The 20,615-nt window shown below is 36.6% G+C and overlaps 1 protein-coding gene across 1 annotated transcript; it reads left to right on the forward strand.

Moving 5' to 3' along the window:
- The first annotated feature begins 2,089 nt into the window (after positions 1-2,089).
- Positions 2,090-19,020, forward strand: tram1 (translocation associated membrane protein 1). Its single transcript, XM_033998400.3, has 11 exons — positions 2,090-2,420; positions 3,596-3,659; positions 4,152-4,273; positions 4,503-4,619; positions 6,147-6,205; positions 6,665-6,749; positions 12,122-12,192; positions 12,286-12,390; positions 13,217-13,360; positions 13,720-13,877; positions 17,086-19,020. Exons 1-11 carry the CDS (start codon positions 2,298-2,300, stop codon positions 17,157-17,159), a joined length of 1,122 nt encoding a protein of 373 aa, XP_033854291.1. The 5' UTR covers positions 2,090-2,297; the 3' UTR covers positions 17,160-19,020.
- Positions 19,021-20,615: the final 1,595 nt, after the last annotated feature.

Raw genomic sequence — 20,615 nt, forward strand, 5'->3', positions numbered from 1 at the left:
GCTGTATTACACAGAGACACCGAAAAAAAACCCAGGGGATTGAGTGTGCTGGTGAAACAACGCAGGCGTCAATGCGCAGAGTCAGCGAGTCCTCTAGGCACCGAGTGTATCGAAGAGCCGAAGATGCCGAAGCACCAAGGTCACACAACCAGATGGCGTCTGGATAGCGTGAAGCCCTCAACCGGTGCAGTGCGTAGCTTGCAGCAGGGTAGTGCAGTTACGAACCTGGAGAAAGGAGAGAGACAGAAGAAAGAAAAGAAAAACACCTGTTCCCTTTTTATCCCAAAGGTATTCAATTTGGCGGTAATCTTCAAATTGAAAGGGAACAAACATTCTATGAAAACACTTAACAAATGAATATCCCAAAAGCATGTACTGGCAGTCCTAGCACTTTTGACACAACTGGTTCCTGAAAGTCACGTTTTAAGTCGAAGCGTTGTAAGTCGAAGCACATGTTCCCATAGGAACAATGTTATAAATTGGGGTTACATTCCTCACTCTTTGGCCAGATAATACATTTTTACAAAAATGACCCGTTATATTGTACTCATGCAAATATTTACTTAACACTTTACACTCAGCCCGGTGGTTACGCGCATATTACTAAGGCACCTACCTGGCTTGTTTAAAAGTACACAGACTCAGGCCGGGCTTTCCAAAGACGTATTCAGTGTGTGTATGCGGTACTCCTAGCCCGAACTACGATCGCCTGAAGTTAAGCCCCTCATCATGTGAGAGAGTTCACAGCTTAGGTTTCGTTTTGAGTCCACTGCTCTTTTCAGACATTGTTAAGGGCAAATGATTTCTAAAAAAAAAGTTACAGGCGACCAAGACAGGTACTGCTGTTCGGACACCGAACATGCGCACATGACGCACGGCTCGTGTCTCGCCGTGTTGTAAATGCCGTATCGATACAAACTATAACAAACTATATACGACTATAAAGTCGAAGCAGGGTAATACTGCAAAAGAGTTGTAAGTGCCATGTGTCGTAAGTCGAGGATCGCCTGTAATTTTTAAAAAAATACTTCATACCATCCGTTGGTTACATGTGCAATCTGCGGCGCAATCACATGACCTTAACACTGACCTATCCAGAGCGTTTGCTCTGCGTCCCGCCTCCAGATAGACAATTTGTTAGCTCAGATTTGTGGATTTGTGTTTTGATTGACAGTCTGACAATACTCCCTTGCTACGGTTTCTTTTTTAGAGTCCCAGTAGATTAGACGGCGCCTGCAGTATATGGTTAGTCATTAAAATGGGCCCGGAATTGACTCAAGTCCCCCCCAACAAGATGCAACATACTGGTTAAGAATTAGGCTTAAGCGTCTGAAAGCCGTAATAAAAGCAAAAGGAGGACATCCGAAATAAACAGGGGTGCCAATACTTTTGTCATGAACGAACACTTTAAAAATAAGTTTGTTTGTTTTTTGGTAACAAATATTTGTTAAATTACTAGAAATTGTGTATTTTGCTTTTTGTTTCATAAAAAGGTAATTAAAGTTCACTAAAAATTGCCCTTAATCGGTTACCTTGAATTATGGTAAAGCGTAGGGTGCCAGTACTTTTGTCTGCGATTGTGTATTATTACCACCGAAATGCATTAAAATGCACGTCCCAAAACCACACAGAAACATAAAAATGCCTTGTGTCAGTGTAAATAGCGGTGTAGTAAAACTTTATTTTTTATTTATTTTTTATTTTTTAGCAAACGCAGTTATATTAACGTTTTTTATGAGGAAAATGTCATAATTGTTAGATTGACAAATTAGTTGTTAAAAATGTTTTTTTTAGAGTATTCAGATGCTTCACGGGTTTTTTAAAATTATTTACAGAATCTTATTAAATTACAGAAACGACTACACGTTTTACTTCAGCAATGATTCCAAATGAATATGATGTGTCATTTAAAAAAATACAGTTGGCCTATTCAGTTACATTTTTTTTTAAAATTTCTAATATTGTATTTATATGTAATTTTATGAATTACTTAATTAACTGGGATTTCGAAATAAATGTGGGCTGGAAATGGTTAACACATTTGTGTTATACACTATTTAACGCCACGCTGACAGGTGGCGCCGCTTTGTTCAAATGCTGTAGAATGTTGCGTGGCTTTAAAAATGGCCCTCTTAGAACAACTTCCGTTTATTAGCGTGTCGTTGTAGGAAGGAGTTGCTGAAAGAGTAATTACCCGGACGGCTAGATCACAGCACCAGTGCAGACGTGTTCTTTTGCGTTCAATCACTGGTTCTTGTACCGCACGTAGACAGATCTTGTAGTCAACATTTACAAACATGGCAATCCGCAAGAAAACTAACAAAAATCCTTCGGTTTTTAGCCACGAGTTTATCATCCAGAACCATGCAGATATTGTTTCCTGTGTTGCTATGGTGTTTCTTCTTGGGCTGATGTTTGAGGTATGACAATTTAATTTTATTTAATTACTTATTGTTCCTTAGTTTCATTTTCATATTCTGTGGTAAATCAGAAACAATTTAACATTGAAGATATGTAGTTACGTATACACGATGCTGTAATACTTTTTAATAGGAACATAGTAGACCATCCTACTTCCTTTTTTGCAAATTAAACAAATCCAGAGACCAAGTTAAAAAGAGATAAATGTAAATAGACAATCATAGTTTACAGCTGTTAACTTTCTGCAACTTTAAAACAGTGTGAAATCCTTTAAGAACGTTCTACTTGTGTGTATATATATTGTGTAAATGTAACGGTCAACGAAATGGCATAGACAAACTGCCAATCTAAACTGATATATAGATATTATCAGTACATTTAATAAACGATCTATATGGAATTATGTAACTGTTACACTGCAGTTAAATACACATCCATAGAGATGTACGAGTATTTTTTTTGTCTTATGAAGCGCTGTGTAAGCTGGGTACTTACATTTTTACTGAGTGATACGTGGCATTCACTCGGTGACTGGGAGGTTGTTATCCAATCAGTGATTTTAATAAAGTAATAATTATTAACATAAAACGTATTAGAAACTGTTATAACAATAGTCTTTGTATTGCAAAATAGTTATATTGCGTCTGCAAGGTATAAAAGCTATCGGAATATAGCGCCAAACATTACCATTAAGTAATTTTTAGTTACTGTGACTAGTGGTGCATGTTGGGAGTTGCAGTCCTCAAGTTTTCTCCGCCGAGGTTGACGTTTGTACTACAGCTCCCAGAACACCACGGCCTGTCATGACAATCGAGCAAATGGAACGAGAACATATTGTATTAACTTCTATTTGCTATTGATTTAGGTGACGTGTACTATTTATTTTTTACAGGGGGCACGTTAAAGAATTGCACAAATAAACAAGTCTTAATTGTCCCTTTTCTGTATTTGAGGGAAAGCGGTGCATCTGGAGTAATTTAAAGTACCGTTCAAAAATGTACACCATATCATAAAAATATGGTGCAACTTAATTTTAATTACGTAAAACTTGTATGTCTGAACATGTTGAGCATGTGTTGGTATGATAACTATTAAATAGTGGGTGCACAACAATGCTCCTTTTTTAAAAAAATAAATAAATAAATAAATAAATTGAGTTGAAGTCTCTTTCTAGGTTACGGCAAAGTTTGCTGTGTTGTTCGTCACTGTCCAGTATAATGTCACCATCACAACCAACGGTAAGTTTTATTTATATACAAATTGGTTTATTTCTTCTGAAATGCATTACTTACCAATTCGGCAGTATTTACTTCGACTTGTAAAATGCACAGTATGATACTGTTACTGTAAAAAGAGTAAGTCATCATCCTGAACCAAAATTGAGATTTGATACTGCATTCACTTTGCCCAAGCTAAATGTAATCGCTACACGTGCTACAAGCCAGGTCTTTTGGCTTTGTTTGATGTACAGTAGAGTATGATGTATCAAGATTGTTCGGCTCCTATTGACTACTTGTCAAGCCATATCCATTCTGCAATATAAAGCTTATTAATGAAACATCTATTCACATTGTCAGATCTACATTTTATACTAAACCGCATATTGATACAACAAGAATAGGCACAGAATTAAAAAATATAAGTAAGCATAGATTGCGCATATGTTACGCAATTTAAGTATACAGCTGGTATGGAAATGTATTGATCTTGAGATTTTTTTTTATATATAGAGGGACCAGATGAAACCTCCATCAATTTTTTCCATCATGGTTTGAAAGACTTGGCCACGGTTTTCTTCTACATGCTTGTAGCAATTATCATGCATGCCATCATCCAAGAATATGTGCTAGATGTAAGTATAGAAAATGGTCCCGTTTTGACATTCAATATTGATTTAAATACGACATGCTGTATCTAGTTACCCACGTGAAATTGAAGGGGATGTAAAGTTCATAGCCACCACTGCAGGTGTACTGTTTGGATGTCTAAGGAATGCTGTAACCACTTTTAATTGATAGTTTCCTGAGAGTAACATTTTCTCTAATGAATTACAATTTTTTTTTTTCTTATGGTTTTGATAGAAAATTAACAGGCGGATGCATTTTTCCAAAACAAAGCACAGCAAGTTTAATGAGTCTGGACAACTCAGTGCCTTCTACTTGTGTTCTTGTGTCTGGGGAGCAAGCATACTTGTCTCAGTAAGTACTCTGTTTATGTATTTATTACCAGTGATCTCAAAATAATGACAAGAACTGTAGCCCAGCTGCAACACTAAAGTGACAAACCAACCAGTGTTTTAGGGATATTTATTTATTCAAGTTTTAATTACAAAATTAAAAATTAATACTCTCTTATTGTATTACTTGTATTGTAACACTTGAAATGTATTTGCTTACGATTGTAAGTCACCCTGGATAAGGGCGTCTGCTAAGAAATAAATAATAATAAAAACTGGGCACAGTAGTATATTGTGCAGCTAACAAATTTGTCAAGTTGTCAATGTCAGTCTTGCAAGGGTGATTTTTTTTTTTAATTCATAATGCAAGTAGTGACTACCAGCAAGAATCCTAGTACTATACATTATGGCCCAGGCTAATACAGGTATCATTGAATATAAACCAGGCATGTGTTATGGCATGTAGTATTTAAGAAATATATACAGTTCTGTAAAGTGAATCTGTAACATTAGAGTAAGTAGCGGGGTTCTGAAAAATATAGCGTTGCATGTCCCCATGTGGTGCTATAATTGTTTAAATAACATACCTTTTAAGTTCTTTTCGTTAACATCCTGACAACTTTTTACACTTTTTAAAGTCTGTTTCAAAGTTCTGCCCACATTGTCAAACAGGTAACACAGCAGTAACGTGCTATGATGTGTTACAAAATGGAAAAGCCGGAGGACGTGTGTGTGTGTGTTTTTTTTCTTATAATATAACATTTTCCAGCAGTGATTTAGAGGACAGTGCACTAAAGTGGACATTTTCAAAATAGCTTTGAAACAAACTTTTAAAGTTAAGTGTCAAGTTGGCAGGATGTTAACAATGAAAAGAGAAATTGCAGGTTAGTTATTTAAACAGTCGTAGCAGAACGTGGGGATGTGTAATGCTATATTTTTTGGAAACCCGCTACTTACTCCAAGATGGGATCAGTGGAAACCATCAGGGCCACCTGAGAAGTTAAGCAACAGTGAGAAGTTAAATGACAATTCGTGTCCTTGCCTCTAAGCAATGGAAATAGCTCGCAGATCCCTTGACCATTGTCTAACCCAGTTCATATGGAATACTAACCTAATAACCTGAAAAGCTTTGAGGAAAGCCCTTTAGTCGGGTCATAAAATTGACTTTCCAAAGGAAGTAATATGATACCAGGGTGGAGAAAGTGTACACTTTATTTTGCTGCAGAGTGGTGCGTGAAATCTATCCCCTATTTAAACTAAATAATAAATACAGGCAAAGATTTTCAGCATAACCGTAAGGGGACCCATGATGTTGTAAATGCTAACAAGAGCAATGATCATTTATTTTAAAACCTTGGTTGGGACTTGTTTCACAAAACAAACATGTTCCTGGCATTAAATATAATGTAGTATCTATGTCTGTTTTAAAGCTCATCATAGCTTTAAAAAGGAAAGGAATAATACATGTTAGGATTTATATTCTTGGTGTATGTATGCTTAATTTATATAGCCCTTGTATTTGTAATAATTGTGTTCCCTTTATTTGCAGGAACATTTTCTATCAAACCCTGTCCGTTTATGGGAAGGCTATCCTCATACCCTGATGTCGTAAGTCATTATTCAGAACATATTTGTTACGGTATTAAACAGGTAACAAATACTGAACATTGATTCACAAAGCCTGTTCACTGGGTAAGAGAACTGAATTGCTCCATTGCCCCCTTAGTGGTCCCCCAGTGCAGGCTTAAAGCGTGCTATGGGTTTAATGCGAGGGAAGTTTATATTGCCACTGCTAGGGCTATCCCCCCCCTATGTGGATAAATAGAGGTCTCCAATGCAAACAATACAGCATCTTTTCAGAAGTAGTAATAAAGTTAACTTTAAAAAATAAATGTAAATTGTTATGTATTAATTGAACCTGTGAGCTCCTTGCAACAAGTATGCTACAGCTGTAAATTCAAAATCTGAGCTAGCAGTATGACAAATGTTTCATTGAAAATGTAGACCAACTGATTAGACAAAGCTTTTTATTACTGCACTATTTTAAAACCTTCCTTTTGTCTTCAGGTTCCAGATGAAGTTTTTCTACATCTGTCAGATGGGATATTGGTTACATGCTTTACCAGAGCTCTATTTCCAAAAAACCAAAAAAGTGAGTGCACACCTATTCGGGGATGGGAATTACTATGAATTTTCAACTTTGGCTCACCTACCTAAGCTCTTAAACTAGTTTATCGACGGGCACTATCGCTTAATTGTACAGTTTACAGTCATTGTTTAAGAAACTGTTATTCTGAGATGTTCAGCCTACTCTGTTCTTTGACTGTGCTTGATGTTGAAGTACTGTGTAACGCAAGCAAACTTCTCATTCCTACTCGTTGCATGGAGATGGAGAGGGCTTGATATAATTTGTTCACTAAAACCATACACCCACATTACATTAGAGCAGGGGTGAAATTCTACTGCTACTTATTGTAATGCCGGTACTGGGTACCGGTGTCACAGGAAATGTTAGCTGGGAATTAAGTTAGCATTTGGCTTTTTGAGCCTTTCTACGCAGGCGCAAATCTTACAACTTCAAGGCAAGGTTCTCTGGAGATTCATCCAAAATTACAGGACGCCATTTGTATTTGAGAAACCAAAACAGATATTGCATTGCAGACAGTAATTTTTGTTTAAATGTTATCTTATTTATCGAAGTGTATTGCAGATGGTATTTTTTTGGATAAAAAGGTGACATTTATCGTAATGTAGATTTACGTTTAATTTATTATAAATACTATAAAATTGCTTGCTGTATTTTAGTTAAATATTTGAAACATTATTTTGTCTAATTTATGTCTATGCATAGTTAAAATCAGTATTTGCCGAATGTGCATTTCCTTTCAAAAATGTCGTTTCGTGGACATGTCATTCTGTGGGGTAAGCAAATAAGTGTAATGTTTATGTAGGCTCACTTTAACAAAGTGATATTTTCACAGTAAATTGCTTGGAGTCTTTGAACCTTTTCAATAAATTGAGTGGGAAAGTGGGTACAAACACTTCAAGTAGAGAGTACTGTTTTTGACGTTTTAATAAAGTTTATGTGGGATAATGTACACGTTTTTAGTGGAAGATGGTGTTTTAAATAACTCGTAATAACCGATAAATCATCTCTTGATCACTCGTTTTATCACCAAACTCCAATAATGTGATCCAAGTCGTTATTTTATTACTATAACATCTCAAAAAGCTCTGCAAATGTCTGTGTTCTTTGAGCGCTGGATGCGGAAGCAGTTATCTAGTTTGTTTATGTCCATGTTATCTATGTGATGTTGGGTCTATCAGTATTCATGAGATACGCCCCCTTTTTTTTTCTTTTTTTCGGCTTCTCTCGGCTACTATCGGTCTCACACTGCCATTGAATGGTTTTCTCGGCTTTTTCCGGAGATAAAACGACTCGACCTGTGTTTTTGCATCTTTTTGATGTCGGACAGGGTCCGACATTTATACCGGAAATGTTATCTGATTTTGTTAATTTTTTACACCAGATCTCAGGAATCAAATATAAAGATATGAATATAATATAAATATCATACAGCATGCATTGTATACCATACAGTGATACTTGTCTATATACATTTCTCTAACAGATATTTAAACACTTTTTTATTAAAACAATATACACAATACATGTACACAATTCAAAATATACGATAAAAACAAAGGTGTAAGGATGGGTATGGGAAGGATATTTTTACAGAAGTTTTACATTGTTCACCCAGTTACGTGCTTAGTTTGTTTTTGGAGATGCCTTTTACATCTTTCCAAAGATGTCTCTGGGTGATGCACAATAATTATTTTTGTATTTGGAAATAGCTCATGAAAATTGTTAAATCTCTTTTAATTTTTCTAACTAATTCCACACTTTTCAATTTACCTAAATCATTACCTCCAGCATGAATCATCAGGATATCCAGTTTGGAAGAAGGGGAATTTAAAAAAATAAATGCCACCTAAGCCCCCACTGTCCGAACCAGCGGACAGAGGGGTTTGGCAACTGTTTTTTTTTTTTCTTTGGTAACTTCATGAAGTCAGCACATTAACACAAATATAATTGCACATCAAAATAAATCGCAACAAATGCATAATGGTTTCTGATACAGTATGTCAACACATACTAATTATACATGTTTATTATGAAGAAAACCTAATATAAAATATCTGCGGCGATTACAAATTTAAAATAACTCTGAACTTAACACCTATTCAGTAATAGATATGTCTTATTAGAAGCTGTTATTACTTTTTAAACAAATATAATTGCACATAAAAATAAATCGCATGACAAATGCCAAATTGTTTCTGCTTTTCATCCAGTGCGGATGCATTCCATCCACTCACACAGTCTAGTGCAGTATGTTTCAAATGCGCTTTCATTTAACACCACGTATGCTGCTTGCATTTTTCCTCTTACTGCCGTTTCTGTTAGTTGCTATTGGCCACCATTTAACCCTTTGCAGTTCATATCCAGTCCGGTCCAGTTTTATTTTCACACGCACTGTTTATAATTAAATCTAATTCATAGTGAAACGGGTTTAAAATTCCCTGCATAACAGGACACTCAGTACTGCAACTCCAGCCCTGTCCCACTCCTTGTTCGCTGTATTTATCACATACCTCTTCATAGTAGTGCATACTGAAATAATTTCATGATCACTCGTTTTATCACCAAACTCCTTAATAATGCGATCCAAGTCATCATTTTATTACTGTAAGATCTCAAAAAGCTTGGCAAATGTCAGTGAATTACGGAATTGCACTATTTTGCTGGATGATGTGCTACTCTGTTATAACGTGACCTGTTGGTGCAGAATCAGCTATAATATGGTAAGGTCCTGACTCCCATTTCCCCCATAATGCAATTTGACTCTAACATTCCTGATACTTTAAGTGATCCTGGTGATATTGTGAATTATGCCAGGATAAATTGTAATAGACTCCAAAAAACCTACAACATTGATTTTGTTGTTTTTACATTACTGTATTTAAACGGGACATACAGTACTTAAACTCCTGTGCTTGCACTATCTTTTTTTTTCTGAAAGTAAACTTTTAATGTTACAAAACAAGCAAGAAACAAAACAAGTGTGTGTAAATTAGGTGTGCTTGATTCAGTTTAATAAACGTTTAAACTTTTTAAATATATAGTTTAAATGTTAAAATATAAACCTTTTGAGAAGACTCTAAGGGGGGTAGTATGCATCCCCCTCGATGTGTGATCTAGACAGCAGGAGAAAACCGGAAGTCTGCCATCTTGGTGGGGAAACACGTAGCTGCAAGCGCTCTGAGCATTTTAAAATAAATAGCTTTCTATAAATTACTGCATATATGTCTAAGTAGGTCTTTTACATCAGCTTTTCTACTATCCTTAAATGCAATTGATACCTGTTAATCCATTCATGTATCTCAATCACAACTGAGAAATACGTTGATAGTAAAATTGGTTTAATTTAAGTTTTTTTTTTTTCACCCCTGTGAAACCACTAAATGGGCTTTTAAGTCATGTTTTATTTTTCATTTAAATGCCAAAGCGACTCATCTTTATTAATTTAAATAGTTACTCATCATAACGATTGTAATAGTGTGTCCAGGAAAATGCTTTATTTTTCATTATAGCTTTAATAAAGATTAGTCGCTTAACATGTTGCGACCTCCTTTTGTACGTGAAAAATGAAGGCTTGGCATATTTAAAAAGCCAGTTAAGTTGTCTGACAGAAAATAAATTAAATCAAATAAATTACAAAATGAAGCCCTATATATAAAATGTATAAACACAGTGAAGCAATATGAAGAAAATAACATCGGTGGTACGATAATGGTCCATTTTGATTAGAGGGCGAGCATTAATTGTATTATAACAGATGTTATGCAGTCGAATTATTCAAACAAGGCTTAAATCCAAATCGCTAATTTATCCTACTTGCTGTATGAGACTAACTAGTTCTGTTCACACCAAACTGACTATTCAAAGTACAGTATCATGTTAATTCAAAGAATCAATATTCTGTTTTAAAGAAAATAACATCGCTCAAGTCCCACAATTGGCAAAAAATAAAAATCAACACAGCCTTGTGTTATCTGGTGCAACAAAAGACATTAAAGTTGAATCCGGTATCCTCCAAGTGAAATTGGTTGCATGCCATTTGTGATCGTGTCAATAGTCAGTTATCTTTTCAGCCCAAATTTTATCGCATTTCCTAACATTTTGCTTGCATGTCTGGGCCCCACCTCCTCTACACTAGATTCAGCTTCAGTAGAAGCAGACCAGTCACGTGACCAAAAGCATGCTGGACATTTGGAGGTGAATATCCAACGACAATGATGCTACGTGGCAAAGATAGGAAGTAATAAAATAGAGTAGCCATTATTTGCAGACACCCGCTTCATAATATTTGACCTGCACATTTGACAGTTTTCAACGATTAAGCAAAGTCTGACATCATCAAAGACGTAAAACGCAGGTCTCTAGTCGTTTTTTCTTCGGAAAAAACCAAGAAAACCATTCAAAGGCAGAGTGAGACAGATGGGAGTAAAGAGAAAAAAAAAAAGGGGGAGGGGGGATGGGGGGGCAGATCTGAGCAATACACATCCCTGGCACCACAGAGAACACGGACATAAACAAACAAGATAGCTGCTTTTGCATCCAGCGCTCAAAGAATCTGTAGCTCTGGGTTGGCTGCATGGCGGGCCTGCAGAGTGAAAAGCGGTCGGCTGACGGCACATGTTTCGGAGGACAGAGTGTGTTCGTCTTTGCTGCTTGAGTTGGCGCAGGTTTGTTTTTAAACAAATTTAGATATTTGCCTCCGTAAAAATCTATTCCTAGCTATGCCCCTGTATAGAGTTATCATCCCTTCACAATCTGACGCAGTGTGTAACTGATGGCGATGTGCTGTCGATCTGATGGTGTCATGGTGTGGTGGGTGCCCCACCCCTGTGCATATTTTGTTTTATGTTGTATGTGGTGTGTCATGTTGACTGTATGTGGATATAGTGGTGCATGGAATATAAATTGGGCTGTGTAGCACGAGTGTTATTGTAATATGTATTTAGGCACGGGGATTGCATATTTGCATCATTTCACGTGCAGATAAAATGTGTATTGGTATGTGAGCACGGGGAGCGCACAGATTATTTCACTTGCTGGGATTCAAGTGAATAATTAATTTAGTAATTGAATGCTGCCACAACTATTATATATAATAGTTGTGGCAGCATTCACAATGCTATCCTTTGTAGGCTGTGTTAAGTTATATAGAGGGGTTGGTTCAACACTCAGAGTTCACAAACAAACTAAATTGAATCCACCTGAAGAGGTTGTGTCAGTTAGTTTGGCAAATTAACTGATGGGAACTCTGTTAAGTTGCACACAAGAAACAAATCCTGCACCTTGTCGACAGTTTTTAAAATAGCCATTCAGTATTCTCCCTGCAGTTTTAGATTTCTTCTGTGGTTTTTTAGTAACTTTACATAAATTGTTTACAGGAAGATTTTCTACGCCAGCTTGTTTACATTGGCCTCTACCTTGTCCAGATTGGAGGAGCTTATCTTTTAAAGTAAGTATACCATACAAGGGGGAGGGAAGAGACGAGGTGTGATACTTTCCAGAAGGAATTACAGCATGCCATGTTTGCAACTTTGTTTTACAGCCTGAACCGCTTGGGATTGGTCTTATTGGTGCTGCATTATTTTGTAGAGCTCCTTTTCCATGTTTCTCGTCTCCTCTACTTCAGCAATGAGAACAAACAGGGAGGGTAAGTGTCTGGTGTTAATTTCATACAATATTTGTTTTTAAAAAAAAAAAAAAAAAAAGTTGAGAGGATTTTGGCATTATACTTGCCATTTTAAAGTAATACAAAAAATAACTCCAGACAATGTGCTTTATCTAGAAGACTTAAATGAAACGCTTTAAAAAAAGTTTGATCAGTTTCAGGTTAAGAGCTTACATTGTTTGATATTCTGCAGTGTCCTTTTGCCATTCCTGTACTACCTCTGACCCTGTTGACAATATACTTTTTCCTACCAGTGTAATACTATAACTCTCGACCATGCAGGACTATATGGCACCCAGTTGTACCAATACTTGCATCAGCTTGTACTGAACTACTCCATACCTTGCTGCATTCAACTACTGCACCTACCTATAACTATTTATTACATTTTGTATTTGATTGTATTCTTATAGGTATCTGTACTCACATTTTCTGTAATTGCTCTTATTTGAAATAGATCTCATCCAGTTATCATACTTGCTACATGTGCTACTGGACTTTACTCGTATAAGCAAATAGTTACTATAAGCTTTATTTTGCTCTTACTTGAATTGATTTTATTGTACTTTCATAATTGCTCTTATCTGTAATGTGATATTTTATAATGTGATAACTTGTAATGTGATTTTATAATGCAATACTTTGTACTGTAACTTGTAACAATTAAGTCAACCTGGATAAGGGTGTCTGCTAAGAAATTAATAATACATATGAAATGGTGTGCACAAATAAAAAAAAAAAAAAACTGCCTTTAGGAGGGTTGTTAAATGTGTTCTATTCCGCTAAGCATTGTCTCCTGTTCTTGCAGTTTCACTATTTGGGCGATCCTGTTTGTCCTTGGCCGGCTGCTCACACTGTCTCTGTCTGTCCTTACCATTGGATTTGGCCTTGCCGGATCTGAACAACAAGGCCTGGATCTCTCTTCTGGAAATTTCAATGTGCTGATTGTGAGGTATGTGTTTTAAACACTACAGTAGCTGTCTTGTTTGCATGCCATCTACTTGCTGTTGCTGTAGCTAGTATTTTAGAATTCAGAGTTTGTGGCATTCTGTAAGCTGGGGCAATGCACCTAAACCTCCTTTGCTCAGCTGCAGTTGTGGCTTCAATATGGACTAGTTGCTTTCCAAATGTCACATTTCTGTGTGATTTTTATTTTAAATAAAACTACCCCCTGCATCCATTTTCTCGTATTCCTGAAATATTGGTTGTCCTATGTTGAATGCAGCTGGTTCCAGTTGTACTACATGTTTTCTCCTGAAAGGTGGAAGTGCAGCGTATGACACCCAAGTCACTTTTTTTTTTTTTATAAAGGATTACTGTGCTGGCGGCAATCTGTATCACACAGGCCTTCATGATGTGGAAATTCATCAACTTCCAGCTGCGCAGATGGAGAGAGCATGCTCAGACACAGCCCATGAAAAAGAAGCCTGTTGCAACAAAAAGCAAGTCGTCCAAAAAAGAAAATAAAGGTTGGTCAGAAAGCAAACATCAGAATCTGTTCATTAATGGGATGACGGTGTCAAAGAGGATCTATGTTGCTAAAAAAAGAAATGCAAACTAAAATGCAAGCTCCTGTGGGGGGGGGGCATACACACTTGGATGTAGTTTAATTATCTAAATGGTGGTAATCATAAACCACAATGATCTGCTTTGGATGCTCCACATTTGAGGTTTTCAAGTGTTGCAGAACCCCTTGCAGTGTTTGCAAGAAACATATTACCTTTGCTGTATCCTGTGTTGTCTATCTTGCAATCTATTAATATTAGAGATTAAAGAGAAACAACACAGGACTTTAATAACGCAAAACAATAACAGTGTGCGTTATTGCAGACATTTCCCTTTTTCATCTCTATCCAATAAATTTGTTTATATTACGAAGTAGTTTTTATGCAATGTGTAAATGGTTCCACTACTCCCTGCATCAATTTGTATTTATTTTTTGAAACTGCTGAGGTCCCATGCAAGTGTACCAGCAGAACAGGGTTTTAGCTGTCAAAACGGACAGCAGACCAGCAAACGCTGTCGTTTTACGCGAGTCATCTAAAACATGATTTTCAATGGAAGCTCCTGACAATTAAGACTGATTTGGAAAGAGCACAATTTTTTTTTTTTTTGACTTGGGTACTAAAAGAAAAAAACTTTTAAACGGCAAAACTGTCAATAGTTATGATGTTGACAGCTACCTGTAGAGACATGTTCTACAACACTGATTTTTACGTCGAATGGGGGATTCTTTGTTTATTTCTACTACCATTATTTATACTTTGTACTGTTTTGCATGTTGATCTGAAAGTTACACTGGCAAATAACTATAGATACAATATATAACGCACTTATTCAGAGAGTCAGACCTGAGGGGAGCAGAGAAGCTCTGCGCTTAATGCAAAAATAACTGCTGATTCCAAATTCCGTGGCCGGGCATTACTAAGTAACCACAGGGTACAATTAATTTCCAACGCAACTATCAACCAATAATCATCTTGGCTAATAAACAAACTGACATTTTGTGCAGCCTATCAAATGCTGCATGGGCGGTCTTGACAGGATACAGTTTAGTTACAAAACACTACAATCACCAAATTTGTCAGTCCTCTACCAATGCACACAAAAAAACTACCAAGTATTGATAGCTGTCAGTTGACAAATCTTTTTTTTTTTTTTTTTAAATAGTGTTTTGTTCCAGTTAATGATGCAAAACGTATTTGTCCTGTAGTAAACTATATGTATTTGTTTAAATGTAGAGACTAAACGTACAGTATTAAAACACTGATCTTTAATTCACTGTTTTCTTTTTCTGGCACTCGTAATGTGCTGTCAGTCAAACGTGAAACTCGGTTTATATCATTCCCCGCTTTTGTATCACAAATTGCCTGCACGGCAATCATGATATAAAGCGGGTTCATCTGTACGAGCAAACAAGCCATATTTTCCTCAAAAGGAATACACAGCTAATGATGCTAAACAACGTTTTCTTTAGACTCCCTTTCCAGCCGACAAACATCTCTTCTCTTCCATCACAATTTAATTCCCGAAACGACACGCTCCAAATTATACGTCGAGCAAGTACAAGCTTTAAATATAGCACAATATATGGGAGCTTGTTGCGACCTTCTCTTTAGCGCTGGCCTCAGACAGTTATTTACAGCCAAACGTTCTCCCATAACTTGGTGGTCCTCAAAGTGGTGCCCGCGAGACCAGGCCATCATGCCCGCGGCAGCTGTTCTTAAATTTATGGGTTGTGAACACATTTCTGGCAGGTCGTAGCGTGGGAAAAACCTTTTAAACATGTTTTCCAACAAGTGTCACAGAAGTCTGTTGGCAGTGCTGCTCGCTTATGCTGTGCTTGTACGTACTCGACTTATTTATTTTTCCTGAAGGGCCTCTGCGATACGATCAACCAATTGAATACCTGCATTTTCTCAGTGGTAGCCCAATCTTAAGTTAGCTGGGTAGGACAAACTGTGTCTGTTGCAGGTGTTGACAGTAAGTTTAACCAATAGGAGAGTCAAATATCTGCAAAGTTTTATGCAGCTGTCCAATCATAAGCAGAGGCTGTTCATGGTATTTTGCATGAAAATTGAAGGCCAGTAGCAAATGTGGAAGGTGAAAGTGACAGCTGTCCAATCATTCATGAGCAGAGGCGGGGTGTTAATATGCAGGGTAAGAACTGAATTTCGCCAACCTGTTGAAGTAATACATTTCAGTATTTTAGTTTAATTTTCTCTATTTAATTTCACCAGGACAAGGGAAACACCATAGTAGATTTAGTTATGAATCCACTTTCTCTGAATAATTGCACTGGAGATGGGTGATGTTTAAAACAGTAGTGTTGACAAATTCGCCAAATTTGAAACAAAGCAAGACTCTATCTATTCTCTTAGTTTATTCATGTTTATCCATGTAAACATGCCATTTAAGTATTTGCATTGTGTATTTTATATAAATTATTGAAAGACTAAGCGCAGCACGCACAATTACTGCCTGAGACTTGGCCTTATCAGAGTGAGCCAAGAACACAGTCGCGGAAAGGCAGTGTTTAAGATAAGAACCTATGCAATACTCTGCATGCCCGCAAACAGCCAAATAAGATCAATTTATGCCCGTGTCCAAATTTCTGTGAGGACCACTGCTCTATTACAATATAAAGCCTGAAGCAGAGCCTTGAGAATTAATCTATGGTTGTTTTGGGTTCCTCGCTTTCCCTTCCTCCTACTGTATTTATTTGTGTTTCATCAATCACAACACCAATGTTGTGCACAAGGTCTTTAGGGCACTCCTAGAATCCAAATGCGCTTCAAGTTTTGCATATGAATAAGACTCCTGAATAATGCATGCAGCATCCCCCTGAATTCTGGGAATGGCATGTGTGGCCACTGGAGTGGGAAAGAAAGCCTTCTCTAAACTAGCGCCATCACTGTTGTGTTTTCCACTCTGGTAAAGAAATGCTGTTTAAAATGTTTATACTAGTGCGTGTGTTTGGTCTCAAGCTGTTGGGAGTAAGCTTTGCAGGTTGCTTTTATACAGCTAGTCACTGCAAGTAGTAACTGTTAAACATTATGGTTGATCTGTGTACCCAAGATGATAGTAGTAAGAAAAAGTCTGTGTTCAAATTGAGTCGGTGGGCTTATTTGGTAAAGTAAATATGCTGTGTTTTTTTTTGTTTTTTCTTAACTGCAGCAAATGGCGTGAATGGAGCAGTCGCTTCCAATGGAGCAGACTCCCCACGAGCAAGGAAAGAGAAATCATCATAACTTGACGCAACAAATAAACAGATCTCCATCCCTACTATTCCCATTCAGACTTTATCCATTCTATAGAGGAAAAAGTCTTTGACAACCTGTTCTGAATTTACACAAATCATCAAAATGCGTGTTAAACTGTAAAAGCACAGAACTAAAATTAAATTGGTGATAATCTGTACTGTATGTTAAAGTCCAGACTAGTACAAAAAAGGCACCACATTATACAGGAACTGTATTAAAACATTAAACTTTTTGGACCGTGCAAAAGCTGTTACCTTTTTTTTTTTTTAAATTTTATTTCCATTTAATTTCTTGCATGCCTAATCATAAGTGGTTGCTTGGGGAACATGGGTATTGTTGAGGAAGGAGTAAAAAGCCAAGTAGGCAATACAATTGAAATCCTTGTAGTGACATTAGAATGCCCAGTAATTTGTCATCTTTTAGGACCGGAAATGTAATATGTTTCAGAATTTTTCAATGATCAATCTTGCAAGATGTGTTTTATCCTAGCTTTAACATACAGTACATTGTATCAATCTGTCACTAACAACATATATTTTTGGATAAGAGATCTTTTATATTTATACGATTTTGAAGACAACTATCTTTTTAAAGCTATATGCTTGATGATGCTGGGTAAAGAAAAACTAAACCATTAAATGTTAGTCATGAGGGCTTTGCCATTCTTTGTTTTTCTGTTGCCAAATTCTGTGCATTAGCCTAATTTAACATTGTAAAATCTGTAACTTAAAATGCTCCATGTTGTATTTTGTATCCTATTCTGTATGTCTTGTGTGTTAATGATAAGGAGAAGCTTGAATAATGGTGTTCTGCCTGTGAGCGTACCAAGTATTGTGAGAAACATGAGCTACAGAAACATCTGGATATAGTTGTCATTCTGCTCTGTTCTAAAAGGAGGAGTGGGAGGGGGGGATAAAATACATGTTAATGTAGAAGGGTGGGAAGCAAACTAAAGAATCAGACCCTTCAGAGCTGTTCATTTAAACTCTTCACTTGTGCATGTGCCTTTTGTCTATTTTGTTATACTTTTAGTTTGTGCCTTACCTGTTACAATGTTCAAACCATAATCTCAACAATAAAATACAATTTAAAAAAACCTTTTTTCTTGCATTGGGGACTAAATAGTGTTTTGCATATATCTAAAGAACTAGCTGTGCAATTGAGATTAAACTTGCCAAGGACATTCATTAGCAAAGCTTATTCATAGTATTAGAATATGGGGATAAACAGGCTGTGTGTTAGACCAACATTTCTACATAAATCGAAGAAAAACACTTCTCCAGTAATGAAACTTGCTATGGGTCTTTAGCACAGGTTATGGAGTGTATTTGTGTCCATATGTTCTATTACTTTCTTGCATACCGGGATATATAGAGATACACTTCCTGCTCAACTGCAAAAAAAACTTGGTTTGGTCTTATTTATTGAAACTCAGGATGTTGGGATATAATGAGGCACATGTGTTACTTATATTTTTACATGTGTACAGTGGGAGTAGGTCATTGTGATGTACATTTTCATGTTGGCTCTAATTTTTCTGTTGCATTTAACTGGTTTTCACTAAACCTGATTCTGCAAGTTCCATTGTTAAATGGTAAACTGAATTCCCAATTGTGTGAAGTTCTGCAATCTTAACTATCGTAGGACATAACTAGAAAACCTTCTTCAATGTAATTATTCTTAATTGTTTTTTTGGTTTTTCCCCCCAACCCAGTAACTTGTTTGTTAATACATGTTATAGTAATCCCTTTAAAATCGGAGTCCAAGTTCATTGAATCCTCAATGTTTGCATATGTGAGATTCAAAATGTCCCACTCTTTAAATGGGAAATAAAGAAAGCCTTCCCAGACTTCTGATAGGACCTTTATTTAAATAGGTGATCTGCCATTCCACTTGTATTTTTTTTTTTTTTGGGGGGGGGGGGGGGGGGAGGGGAGAGTCAATTCTATTGTGTTGCGGAGTAAGCCTCCCAGACCTTTGAAAAGGCCCTTTCTGTGAACCCACGTGACACAAGTTGTAATGCAGAGAAGAAAGACTGACTGTTCTGGAGGAAGAAATAAGCAACAAATAAACAAAACTACAGACTGTTTTAAGGATGTTATAGGAAAAAAAACAAAACAACACTGAATCAACATGAAAACCGTGGTGGTGGGCTTCAGGGAAGGTAAAATAACAGAGGCCTTGTTCTGAGTATATCAGTTAAATATAAGAGTAAAATTGATGCAGGAGGGAAGAACCTAAACAACTAGTAGAAATATAGTTTATAACTAAAACCTGCAAAGAACTTCCAGAGTAATACAAGTTCTATGACGTGCCGTTACAACCTAACATGTTGGGCATCCAAGCAGGTACTGGTCAACTGGTGATTGGTAAAGAGTCCCGACCGTCCCCCGCGAACTGTGGTGAGGAATATAGGTCATTTTATTAGAAGGATTGTATGTTAAATTGCTATATGAGGAAGACATTGGGAAGGGTCTGATATAAGTATGTTAAAATACATATATAATTTCATGAATGTCAAATATATGAACAGAAATATACAAAATATAATTAAATATATGCAGCACTTTTTGAATCAAGTTTTTTAAGTCAATACACTACCAAGTCAAATCAGTGGCTGACTATTTTATTATGGGTAGTGTAGAAACTTATTTTTAAATCTTTACTTCCAACAAAATAAAATACATGTTTTAAAAGTTTCATGAATGGCATCTTATATATACTGAGAATCAAAATAACCTTATCACTATTATAACACATTTATCTTCGAAAAAAAAATAAGGTATATAAATGATGGACATTGATGAAATGTTTTTAGTTTCTTTTTAATCACTCGATCATTCATCCTTGACCATGACACGCTTGAGTGACTATGACTGAAGCAGATGCACTTAATCACCTAATTAGTGAGACAGTTGATTGGACACTGGATATGGAGTGATTTCAACTGTTGAATTGCAAGCTTAAATAAAAGCAATAAAGAAAATCAAAAACAATATGCCACGTCTGTCAAGAGAGCAGAGCCTTTGTGCAATCGGCATGTTGGAGGCTGGACTAGGGCAGCGTACTGTGGCTCGCCGTCTTGGGTGCTCAGAGCCAGCAATGTCAAACCTGGCGAGATGGTATAACCAGACGCACTCTGTCAATGACAGGCCATGAACTGGGAGACCAAGAGTCACAACACCTGCCCAAGATCGACAGATCATTTTGCAGCATCTTCGTGATGTCAGTTGTTAATCAGCACAATAAAAAGTCACTGCACCTGCATTTTTCGATCACATCTAGTGAAAATATACATTTTTTTTATGCTTAAATATAAGTGATCATTTTCTTTTGATGCTCAGTGTGTGTGTGTGTGTTAAAGAAATGGGCTTGTGACCAGGAGGTCCTTGGTTCAAATCCCACCTCAGCCACTGACTCATTGTGTGACCCTGAACAAGTCAC

Source organism: Acipenser ruthenus, chromosome 4 (assembly GCF_902713425.1).
Source record: "Acipenser ruthenus chromosome 4, fAciRut3.2 maternal haplotype, whole genome shotgun sequence".
NCBI lineage: Eukaryota > Metazoa > Chordata > Actinopteri > Acipenseriformes > Acipenseridae > Acipenser > Acipenser ruthenus.